The sequence below is a fragment of the Uloborus diversus genome, chromosome 3 (assembly GCF_026930045.1).
Source record: "Uloborus diversus isolate 005 chromosome 3, Udiv.v.3.1, whole genome shotgun sequence".
Taxonomy (NCBI): Eukaryota; Metazoa; Arthropoda; class Arachnida; order Araneae; family Uloboridae; genus Uloborus; species Uloborus diversus.
Genome location: NC_072733.1, coordinates 146858721 through 146871727, shown reverse-complemented (window position 1 = coordinate 146871727; position 13007 = coordinate 146858721). Strand labels below are relative to the sequence as shown.

The following is a 13007-nucleotide window of genomic DNA, read 5'->3' as shown; positions in this document are numbered from 1 at the left end:
AGTCCAAATAATTTTTATTGGTTAACAACCACACAATATTGTTAATTTAAAAAAGAAAACAAAAGCAGGGTGGCGACAGGAACTGTGAAAAAAAGTTCCCCGACTTTTCCCTGATTTCCCTGATTAAGTTCACCAAATTTCCCTGATTTACTTTACCAATGGTAATGGTTTTCTTTCTTTGCTCTACTTGAAATCCATTATATGTTTGTATAAAATGCAGTATTTTAAACGTTTTAAGTTGTATAAAGTTGTTGAACTATAGATATATTTTAAAAAGATGCTACTTTTTTAATAAAATGGTTAAAAAAACATATCAAGTCAATTTTTTTTCAGGGGGGGGAGGGGGGAACCCTACAAAACAGTATATTAAATTTTTCTACATGGAAATATTATAGAAAATTAAAAAAAAAAAAATACTTACTTCCAGATACCACTTAGCATAAGAATTTTAAGAAACTATTAAAATTACGCTTAAAAACACGTGTATTTATGATGAAACTAAAAAGTAATTGAAGTTATTTTGAACTAAGTTTTCAAACAGTATAATCATTGTTGCAAGAATAATAAGTAATAGTGAAAGAATAGAAGTAATGTAGTTATTCTTATATAACTAATTGACATATTTATGCAGAACAGATGAAACCATTTGACATCCATTCATAGGGAGCTTTTCTCTAATCAAACACATAGGTTTCAATGAATGAATACAGCATTTTTTAACAATAAAAAAAAGTACACTAACTTAAGTAAGTTTCGTAAGTACACAAGTTAACTCTATTTCAAATGTTTTCAGTATGTAACGAAAAAAAAATCTTAGATTGCTTTTGTAACAAACAACTTTGAAATGAAAGAAAGAAAAAGAAAAGAAAGAAAAAAAAGCAATTAGTTAATTTCAAAATATATAAAAGAAGAATACAACTTGGTTATAAAATTAAAGAATCACTTACGTCTGAAGAAAAGAAAACCTTTATAATCTGCGGTAAGTTTTTTTTTTATTGACGGTTCAATTTTAGCAATTAAATTAAAAACGCGAAGAAGTAATAACTTTTAAGCTTTTATAGTATTAATTCAAAAACCAAAGATTTCTTCTTGAAATCGTGATTACAGTACGCTAAGTAGTTCGAGACAATGGAATAAAGGCAAAGGAGCTAAGGCATTAATGAAGGCTTCCTCTTTGCCTGTATGGCTGTTTATTTTACGTAGCATTGAAAGTGTAAAAGGAAATTTCAAGCTAGGTAAAATAAACAACCTAGCAGACACAGAAGCAATCTTAGGAAGTCATCCTGTGGTTAATAAGTAAGATTCAATACTTTGACGTTGAGGAAAAAATATGCACAAATATGCGACAATGCATAATCGCACATCAATAATTTTACTTTTTTTGAACAGATAATTGGCGGAAAATGCGTAGGGAATTAGAGTAATTAATTTTGTAAAGCAAAAAAAAAATTTTTTTTTCTTTATAAAATCAATTTTCCCTGATTTTTTGTTATTTTTTCCAAATTCCCTGATATTTCCCTGACTTTTCCCTGATTAATAAAGTTCCCTGACTTTTCCCTGATCTCCCTGATTTCCCTGATCTGTCGCCACCCTGAAAAGTGAAGTGGTACATCAAATGTTTTTCATACAGAAATGTATTTTTTCGAAAAACTAAGTATGTAGAGCATGAAGTGTTTTTGGCCCTCCTAAAAAATTTAAAAACATAGATTGTTCTAGTTTTGATACTAAATGTTTCAGTACACTTTAGAAATAAAAAGTTACTATGTTAATATTTCACCTCAACAATTTCTGTCTGAGCATATTTTATCCATTTTACAGAGGGGTGTGTATTGATTGAGACACATACAACAGGGTTTGGTGGATGACCATCACCATCACACATTAAGTTGTCACAACCTATAAGAAATAAGTAGCTTAACATCAATTTAAGTCAATGATGATTTTGTATTAAAAGAAACTTTGTGAAACGAAACTAACAGTCAACATCAAAAACTTACACAAACTAAGTTCCATAAAAGGCTCATATTGCTGTGGATCATAACCTAAAACATATTAATAAACATAATGATGCTTTCATTGGAAATCATACAAGTGCAATCATAAAAAGCATTATTTGTGCACTATATACACTGGAGTGCAAAAATTAAGGATGAGACGGTTTTTTCAATATAACTTTGTACAAAAGCTTTCCAAATCAAAACATTTAATACCGTAAGATCCCCAATATGTAAGGACATGTGTAATGTAAGCAACACTTACTAAGAGAGAAATCAGAGGGATAAAAAGAAGCTTTATTGAAAAAGTAGCATGGAGCGCAATGCGACTGAAGGCCGAAACATCCCTGTGATCGGTGTCCAGCAAGAAACATCCGGTCTTTAGTAGGGGATATGATCTCCCCCGACTGCTAGGCAGGTTTCACAGCATCTGTCCATGCTGAGAATGAGGGTGTCAATGAGTTGTTGAGGCATTGCTGCCCATTCGTCTTGCAGCGCCAATCGAAGCTCCTGAATCGTTACTGGTGGTAAGGTACGAGCTGCCAAGCGTCTGCCTAGAAAATCCCATACGTGCTCGATGGGATTGAGATCCGGAGATTGTGCCGGCCAATCCATACGTTCAATATCCTCACTCTCTAAGAGATGTTCGGCAGTTACTGTACGATGACATGGTGCATTGTCGTCCATGAAAAGGAACTGCGGACACATAGCGCCTCTAAAAAGACGCACATATGGAAGAAGAATCTCGTTACAATAACGAGTCCCATTGGCTGAACTTGCGTAGAAGATGTGAAGGTCTGTATGACTACTAAGCATGATGCCTCCCCAAACGAGAACACCGCGACCTCCGAACCTGTCACTTTCAATGATGTTCGAGGGATGATTGCGGCTTTCCCGCTCTCTCCAGATGAGTGTGCGATGAGAATCGCTACTCAGACTGAATCTGCTCTCATCTGTAAAGAGTACTCGTCCCCATTCATTGTCTCTCCAATTCGGTGTTCCACAGAAAAACGCCTTCTCCGATGGGCAGGTGTTAGAGGTACACACCGTATAGGGCGTTGTGCAAACAGACCACCACCATGCAGTCTTCTGGCCACAGTAAAACGCGATATCGGTCGTCCAGTCGCCTGTGTTGTGTGTTTAGCGATTTCTCCCGCTCTCTGCTGCCTGTTTCTTCTGGCCTGTAAGACAATATACCGGTCATCTGCGGGTGTGATTCCTCGTGGACGACCACTACTGAACCCCGGATAGCTGTTCCTGTAGTTTGAAATGGTCTCCAAAGTCGTGAAACGATGCTGTGGGCAATTCCGAACTCTGCAGCCACACTTGTCACACTGCGGCCTTCCTCCAACTTCCCAATGATTCGACCTCGGGTAAAAGCATCCAGATGTCGTCTAACAGATTGATTATTCGCCATTTCTCGCTGAGGCAGCAACTCAGTGTGATTTTAACTGCTATACGGCGTGCAATCTCTTTGCCAGAAATACTGATCTTACATCGACAACATGCTTTATACTACTCAGACACTCCCCCATTACGTCTGCCTGCATATCAGCGCATGTGCTACCGTACTTCACCTTACTTAATCTCCTAATTGGTCTTTCTGTCCGCTCTGCCTCTTCGTTCAGCTGATATGCTAATTTTTCGACTTCGTCCTTAATTTTTGCACACCAGTGTATAATAAACATAACATAAAAAATATAGAATTTGCATGAAGTTTGTTATGTGACTATGAACTAAGAGTGACAGCAGAGTAACATTACGCTTAGACAAAGGTCATACACAAGTTAATAATTACTAATACACTGAGTGTGCAGAAATCCATACTATATTAAATTAATGGGTAAGTCAATATTTAAAAAAAAAACATTTTCTGCAACAAGAAAAATTAATAAATTTATGTAACCCAATAATTTATGGTTCTAGTCTATTTGCAAACTGAGCATAAAAAAAAATCATTAGTTTTGAAAAGTAAATAAAGGTTAGCTAGATGTACTTAACATGTGATTGAACATTGAAACTAATCATAAAACACAAAATATATATCATACTTTAAACACAACTGTGAAGCCTTATTGAAAAAGCATTGATTTTGCTTTTGTCATAATTTCCATCAATGTGACAAAGCAATGCATTTTAGTTTGATGAGTAAGAAAATTTTGTGTTAAAAGAATAGTACACAGAATAGTATATGTACCACAAAGAAAATATGTTGAAATCATGGAATCCTCAGTAATTAAAATAGCAAAAAAAAAGAGCATACATCAGTCTTTTAAACAGAAGTATACAAATTATTATATTACTAACAGCAGAAGTGTAATGCAAGGGGAAAATGAAAGATCATATTCAGTGGTTAAACTTATTCAAATGTAAAAAGGACCCAGAACCACAATTAAGAATGCACAGGGAAACACTTGGTAGATGCCAGAGAGAAAGAGCTACAGAGTTTGACAAATTAATAGGGACACGGTGAATAGGATTCAAATATTGAGAGCCAGGCAAGTACATAGTCTAAATACCATGTTAATTCACTATGCAGAAATATTTCCTGAAATTCTTGCTACTTATTATCACTTCAAAAGTGTATTACAAAAGTAAGGTATGAACCCACACCTGCATAAACATTTTTCAGCAAACACTAAAATATTCCTGACAACTCAAATTAAAAGCAAGTTAGAATGCAATCAACAATGAGAAAGTTTGGGAACTAAGTGATTGATTATTTGCAGCTCTACATAAAGACCAAATTTTCTACACCATTCCTTGTAACACAATTATTCACTGCCTTATGATCTATGTAAACATAGTACAGTAAAACCTGTAAAGTTGACCACCTTAGTAAGTTGACCACCTCTCTATGTTGACCGCTTTTGTCAGGAACGGAATTTACCCTATCTTATGTAATGAAGGAAAACCTCTGTAACTTGACCACCTCTCTATCTTGAGCACCTGTCTATCTTGACCACTAAGGTACACCAAATTTGGTTTGTAGTATTGTAAAAAACCCTTTGTAAGTTGACCACTTCGTTTATTTTTTAAAACATAATGTAGCAAATTATTTTATTTTATATTATTATTTAGTTTATAGCTTTCCAAGAATATTTTCAATGCCAGACAAGCATTTTACCAACTAAATAAAACAGCAGCATAAATAAACCTATTTGTGTGTTTAACCACATGGGAAAACTACTAAGAACACTTATTTTCTCCAAACTTGTTTTTCTTTTGTTGTTCTGTTTGAGATTGCATTTTGTACTATCTGTTCAATGAAAACATGCGTCAGTAGAAAAGTACAAAGTATGTTTTTCCTGTTGTGATATTTGGTGGCAACACTGGAATTATGCTGAAGAGTAAAGTTACTTGCATTGCAGTATTTCTGGTGCAAGGGATTAAGACATAGGGCATTTTCAATTGCCTTTTTGAACTATGAGAGTCCATCTTGTTGTTCTTTGTGTTATATAGTTTCAAAAAGAAAGTTAGTTGAACTTGAGATTGATAAAAAGTATAAAATATTAAAATTAATTGAAATGGGAGAAATTGAGAGAAAACTAGCTGACACATATGAAAATTCTAAAACTAGTATCTAATAAGTGCGCCAAACGTTTTGTTTACGTTTGGTGCGTGGCGGAGTGTTGTATTGGAAAGGAGGAACCTGTACAAGGTTGCGTACGGAGGTGTTATATTTTTGTCTGCACGTTCGACACGTGCGGAGGTAACTCTACTGATTTATTTCTTATTAGAACCACATTCGGTAAGTCCCGATTTTCTTTTATTATGAGAGTTCAACATGAAAAATTCGTCCAAAAGAAAAGTAGAGAATGTTGAATCTGCAAGTAGCAGAGAAAAAGAAATAAAAACTGACAATAACGTTTATGAACCGGCAATAAATATAGTAAAAAAAGCCAAAATAGCATTCAAAAATGGCTGTGAAACAATAAAACTGATAATAACAGGCGTTGTCAACAAAATCCCTACAAATAACACTAAAACCCTCAACGAGCAACTAGACAAGATAATTGCCGCGGATGACACCATCAATCTTACAGGCAAACAAAACCTAGTAATTACAACCAAGAATTTGAATACAGTGATTAATATCTCTAAAACCAAAGAAATTTGCAACACGGAAATCATTACCAGAATAATTGACGAGACTGTAACCTCAAAGTACATAATCAAAAATGTCGACACAGAAATAAAATTGGAAGAAATAGCGGAATACTTGACACAGGACAAAGTTCAAATAGCTCAAATAATAAGGTTCAACAGGAAAGGATCCAAAGAGCCGATACCAGTTATTCTAGTCAAAGAGCTTGGGAAAACTGACAGAAAAGAAGTAAAAATCGGGAGGATCATATACAAAACGCAAAAATACATTGAGCAACCGAAAGTTTGCTATAACTGTCTAAAATTGGGACATCAAAAGAAAGACTGCAAGGGAAAAACAAAATGCATGACATGCGGAGGGGATCATGCTAACTGCGAAAATGACCCCAAATGTATAAGATGTGAAGGCAACCACCTATCTACAGACAAAAACTGCCCAGTATACAAAGAAAAAATCAAAAAAGCCACCCAAACACAATTAAAAACCGACACCCCTGATAAATCTTGGGCCAGCATTGCCAAGGCAGAAGAACCTGCGAAGGGGCACAACAAGGTAGAAAGAAAAAACAATGCAAATATCACTATAACGGAACTTAGCGACAAATTAGATAGCAGAGATAAGGAAATCAAAGAACTGAGAGCTGAAATCGAAAAATTAAAAGTTTTGATAACATTAACCAATCAAATTAAATCACATCAATGCGAAAGCTGCAACCTAAAAAGCGCGGAAATAGAGAAATTAAAAATAGAAATCTTCAAACTGAATAACTCAGTGACAAGCAAGGGATCACTCACCGATCTATCTTTCTCGAGCCCTTTCGAACAAAACGAATTTCACACAGAAGACATTGAATTAGATACGGGAGATATTTAGTCTCGCTGTTTTGTGTTCTGTTGTTTTTTCTGTCGTTATAATGTCGTCGTGGACTACTTTTCTTCTTTGTTGGAATTTACGAGGTCTTCTTGCCAACATTGATTTTCTCAAATTCATTGTCGCTTGGTCCAACCCCCCCATCATTTGCATTCAAGAGACATGGTTACCCGATAGCAAAATACCCAGACTTAAAGGATACACAGTTTATAGTAAAGAAAAGGACTTTCCCCACAAAGGTGGAGGAGTGTGTACATATGTCAAAGACAATTTACCCTCTTATACTATTCCTTGCGATATCCATGGCATGGAATCCTTGATGATCCACGTAGTTCTCCACAAAAGGACCTTTAAAATAATTAATTGTTATAGACCTCCAGGAGTTTTCAACGACACGACGATCGGGGAACTCAACAATATTACCGACAAATTTTCAATCTTCGTCGGAGATTTTAATAGCAGAGCGCAAAGCTTGGGAGACAGGCTTACCACCCCTAGTGGGAAAAAACTAGAAAATTGGGTCCTAGACAATAATCTACATATACTGAACGAAAATATACTAACCAGAATAAATAAAGGCAAAGAAGATGGCATCCTAGATTTAGCAATAATAGATAACAGTAATAATAAAATTTTCCCATGGATACGCCTGGATGAACATGGAAGCAGCGACCATTACCCATTTTTAATAAAAACAAACATAGAAAAGAAAGGCGAAACCTATATTATTAAATCGTACAAAAACTGGAAAAACATCACAGAGGATCTAAAAAACAAACTTCCCACGAACTCTCCACTAAATACCATAGACACTCAATACAACCACATAACCAAAAACATAAAAGAAACGATCAGACAACATTCTGTCAGCATAAGTTACAAAATAATGAACAACAACTTTTGGTGGAATCCAAAATGCGCAAAATTAAAAACAGACAGAGATAGGAAGAGAAACAAAGCAAGATCCGCCTCTTTGGAGGACTGGATTAGCTACAAGAAGGCTAACGCCGTACTCAAACACCATATCAAAAAAGCAAGAAGAGAATACTGGAGAAAACAAAATTATAAAATAAACAACCCCCAAGAGCTTTACAATACTGTTAACAGAATTAAAAAAAATCTAGAAAAGGAATACACAAACAACAACCTAACAATAGAAATCAATGGAACCAAGGTAACAGATATTCAAGAACAGGCAAATCTATTTGCGAAACATTTCTCTAACAGTGACAATACAAAAAAAACGGTCGACACAGTCAACATATCTCAACAAGAAGGAGAACTTATAATGTCTGAGGAAATTACCATTGAAGAAATAAAAAAAGCCTTAAAAACAACAAGGGACAAAGCCCCAGGCCCAGACCAAATCTCAAACAAAGTTCTTAAAATTCTACCAGATGAGGGACTGGAAGTATTAAGAAACGTCTTTAATCAAAGCATTCAAACTGCCAAAATTCCCGAAGACTGGAAAATTTCAAAAATAGTCCCAATTAAGAAACCTGGGAAAAACCCCAAACAGATCAACAATTATAGACCTATTGCACTAACCCAAAATATCAGTAAACTAATAGAGAAAATAATATTACACAGAATCAATAGAAGAAAAACGAAAGTGTTTCCAAACTACATATATGGCTTCGTCAAAGAAAGAGGTACGGAAGATTATCTTTATGACCTTTACAACTTAATTTATTACTTAAGGGGAAAAAAAAAGATTTGTGTACGCCATCGCCATAGACATAAAAGGAGCTTATGACAACGTTTGGATACCAAAGCTGATACAAAAACTCATACAATTCAAAATAGACTACAAAATTATAAAATGGATTCAAAATTTCCTCCACAATAGAAAGATAATAATAAGCTGGAATAACAGGAATTCAGAAAAAGCCATAATTAACCAAGGAATAGCCCAAGGGTCAATTTTATCACCATTTCTATTTAACTGTTTTATTTCCGACATCGGAAATTATATAAAGAAAGGAAGAATATTTTGCTATGCAGATGACATGACAACCATTGTATCCGGGAAGAACAAAAACGAAGCAGAGGAAAAGCTAAACCAAAACTTATTATCCCTGGAACAATGGAGTAAGGAAAACAAAATAACTATCTCAACAGAAAAAACCGTCTTAATTGACTTCTCCCCTAAAAACGAGAAAAACTCCACAAAATTTAACTTACAGGGAACAAGCATCAAATGGACAACAAATCACAAAATCCTAGGAACATATTTTCAAAACAACCTAAAGTGGAATGTTCATACAAATTACCTAAATGGAAAAATGAAGAAAATGCTGCATGTAATAAATTGGCTTGGGAGCATTCAATCTGGTGCCAGTTACGCTAATATTCTCAACGTCACAAAGCAAACAATTATAGCTAAAGCCAATTACGGAATTACAATCAGAGTCAAAGATACAAAAGCGAATCAAAAACAAATTGAGACAACAGAAAATAAAGCTTTACGGAAAGCACTAGGGGTTAATACCTTCGCTCCAAATAAATTAATCAGGATCATTACAGATACAGAAAACATAGAAACCCGCATCAAATGGAATTACATAAAATACATCAGCAAACAAAAATTTAAAAAGAATAAAAATTATATCACCTCAATCGAAAATTTCCAAAAAAACCAACCACACATGTTTGAAATAGTCACTAACCTTGAAAAAATAGAAAGAGAAACCAGGGCGAACGAAAATTGCATATGTAAAGAATACATAAAATCGGAAACAGACATCAGCAACATCGAGTATATCCTGAAGAACAAAGAATTTCAAAAACCAAACCCAGACTACATCATCAGGCAGACCTTTGAAGAATTCAAAACACAACACCCCAATTATAACATCTGGGCCACTGATGGTTCAAAATCAAATAATACAGCATTTTCTATCTATAACAAAAAGGAAGGATTAAAAAGGAAAATAAAAATCCCACCCATCTGTTCAGTTTACACGGCGGAACTAGGGGCTATCTGGTACGCTGCAAAATTCCTTATTAAAAATGACTCCCCAAATATTATTTTATCCGATTCCCTAAGTGCCATTACAGCACTAAAAGAAGAAAACGAAAAATGAAGACCTACTGGTATACAACACAAGACACCACTTATCGGAACTCTCAAGAAAGAACAAAACCAAAATAACAAAACCAAAATAGTATGGGTCCCTGGGCATAAGGGAATTCCAGACAACGAAGAAGCGGACAAACTAGCCAAAGAAGCAGAGTCATGCTCCCAGACACCTATGTCTCCTATCTGTACATGGAATGACACGCGAAATTATATAAAAAAAGAGAGGAATAAAGAGTTGCAAATCATATGGGAGAGATCAAAATATTTGTCCAAATACAAAAATATTGTAAACTCAATCAATGAAAAGTATAAGTGGATTAAGAACAGAAGCGAAGAAACAAAATTGAATAGAATCCTAACCGATTCCTTCTTAACTAAAGAAAAACTGTTTAAACTAAGGAAATCAAATACCCCCATCTGCGAGACCTGCCAAAAAATTGAAAATACCCAGCACGTAATATGGAATTGTAGTAAAAACATTGAACAAAGGAACTTAATTATAAAAACTATAAAGGCTAATAACTTATGTTCAAATGACATTTTTAGTCTGGATTTGCTTAGGGATCCAAGATACGGAAGGGCTATCCTCACCCTCTTCTGATCCCGACCTCTCTTTGCTCTACTTTTATACTGTCAGATTACTTCAGTTATTTGCATATTTTACTCACATTAATGCAGTTACTGCACCCATAAAAAATAATTAAACAAATAAATAAATATATATATAAATATATATAATTCTACGCAATTTTTAATATATTTAAGACGGTTATAAAAAGATCTGCCTTAACAAAACTGTTTTTAATTCAAAATAAGATACGAAAGGGAGGCAAAGCGCGCTGTACGCAGTCCTCAACAATATTTTCTTCCGGGAACTCCAGAAGAAGGAGAAGAAGAAGAAGAAGAAGTGCGCCAAACTTCAATAAGGAATTATTTTGTTGAAAAATAGATTGTCACGGTTATAAATGTATATGAGAAAAAAATAAAGCGAAAAATTTTATTTTTGAATAGCTATGAATTTTTAAGAACTATTAATATCAAATAAGTAACTTTTCATAAACAATAAGATATAAGTTTTTTTTTATCAATTTACTGAAATTTTAAATTTGCATGACTCATTATACGTCATTCTGGGAAAATTCTCTAAAAATATTTGAATAACATTTTAAATTTTTGTTTCAAAGTAATGTTAAACAATTAAAGTGAGTTGAACAGAAAGAGTAAGTGTCAATTAGTCGAAAAATGAATACATGGTGCAAGAAATGTCAAAAAAAAAACATTACCCCCTTTAAAGGTTGACCTCCTGTCTAAGTTGACCACCAAAGTACTGCACCGCAAGTGGTCAACTCACACAGGTTTCACTGTATGTGAAAGCTATTTTACAATAATAATTATGCAGGTGATACAAACAGATACTGATTCGTGTGCAAGACTTAATAGCTCAACACATTCCTAAGGATTTCAAGCAGAGTGTTTTTTTTAACATTAGAATGATTAGCTCAAAAAGCTGATGTGTGCACGACTGTTAAATCATACACAGCGAAAAATGAAATGTTGCATTTAAGATTATGAGTACTATTTACCTGTGACATTACGAACTCTAAACTCACTGGTACAACAGCCCATGGGGGCCAAGGCCCAATGAGCCCATCTCAGTTTTTGTGACCAAGGGCTCTGGGGTGGAAGGCATAATGCATGTGTCTTGGATAGGTGGTTAGCCTAATGCGGAACCCCCAGGGTTTAGTTTCCAAGCACACTTGGTACTCATTTCATTGACCCACTGAAGGGATGAAACCCTGAGTCGACTGTCTCCAGCCCAGGAATCAAACCTGGGTCTACAGCGTAGTAAAGTGCTGTCATCAAGTCACTGGGCTTGTAACATTACTAAAGCAAACATTTAATTTGACCCATGGTATGATCCAAGAATCCTTTTTTCTGATTTTTTTTTTTTAGTTTTGTCTAAAGCATATTTAAAATTAGGCAAATTTTCAAACATATAATAGTGGAATTGAAACAGATTAACCTAAGCTCCACACTTTAAAAAAAGTACTTATTAACAGAGATATGAGTTTAAACCAAAAGAGTAGAGAATGTGGGACAGTACTTTTCTGTCCAACTTCTTGAAAACATATTTTAACAAGAAAATATTTTTAAGTTGAAAAGAAAGTACTAAAAAGATTGTTCACTAACTTCATGAAAATAGGTAAAATGCCAATGTTACTGACATTTTCTAACAAGAATTAAAGGATTTATGGAAATTATCAACAAGCTATTATTTACTGGAATCCATCATGAGTGGGTGTCTTAATTAGTCAAGACTTAATTAGTCAAGTTTTCCAGTAGTGAGGTATAAGTAAAGTCAATACAATGCTGAGTTTTATCGATATTTCTATTTCACATAATTCTAAAAAAAAATGTACTTTTATACAGAAGTTTAGTAGTACATTAATATTGCTGTTGCTCTTCTGATTTGGTTTGCATATAATAAGAAAGTCTTATCACTTATTGAAAATGCTTCAAAGGAGGACTACTAGGTAAGCAATAGGACTTTCAGTTTCAGATTGAGTATCCAAGCATAAAAAGCTTAATATAGAGGGGTTTTGAGATAAGAAAGAGCTTAATCCAGTATTCTTTTTTTTTTAATGGAGGGTGCTGGTAGGCAAAATTTCTGAAAAGATGGCGAAACCAAGGACGATTATTTTAAGCTTTTCAAATTTCAAGCTAATCTTGAAATTAGGAAAAATGCTGCTTTAATAGGGTTGTAGGTGTGTAGAATCATTTACTTGAAGCAGTTGTTACTTGCAATGGGATGCTAAGTTTTAAAAAGGCTCTTAATCTTCATTGGGAATTGCTATATTAACCTCTTAACTGCGTAGCCCGAGCTGAGCTCGGGGTGAGGTTTATGTGCCTTTAACTGTGTAGCCCGAGCCCCTAGAGTAGGGGCAGTGGACTT

At 34.5% G+C, this 13007-nt stretch overlaps 1 protein-coding gene across 1 annotated transcript in view; it reads right to left on the bottom strand.

Annotated features, from left to right (window-relative positions):
- The window catches only part of LOC129218707 (inositol polyphosphate-4-phosphatase type I A-like), a 161656-nt gene that overhangs the window by 111423 nt on the left and 37226 nt on the right, over nt 1–13007 (bottom strand). The window contains exons 6-7 of the mRNA XM_054853029.1: nt 1998–2042; nt 1778–1896 (exon numbers count right to left, since the gene is read on the bottom strand). Coding sequence (XP_054709004.1) covers nt 1778–1896; nt 1998–2042 — 164 coding nt within the window. The remainder of the gene's footprint in view (nt 1–1777; nt 1897–1997; nt 2043–13007) is intronic.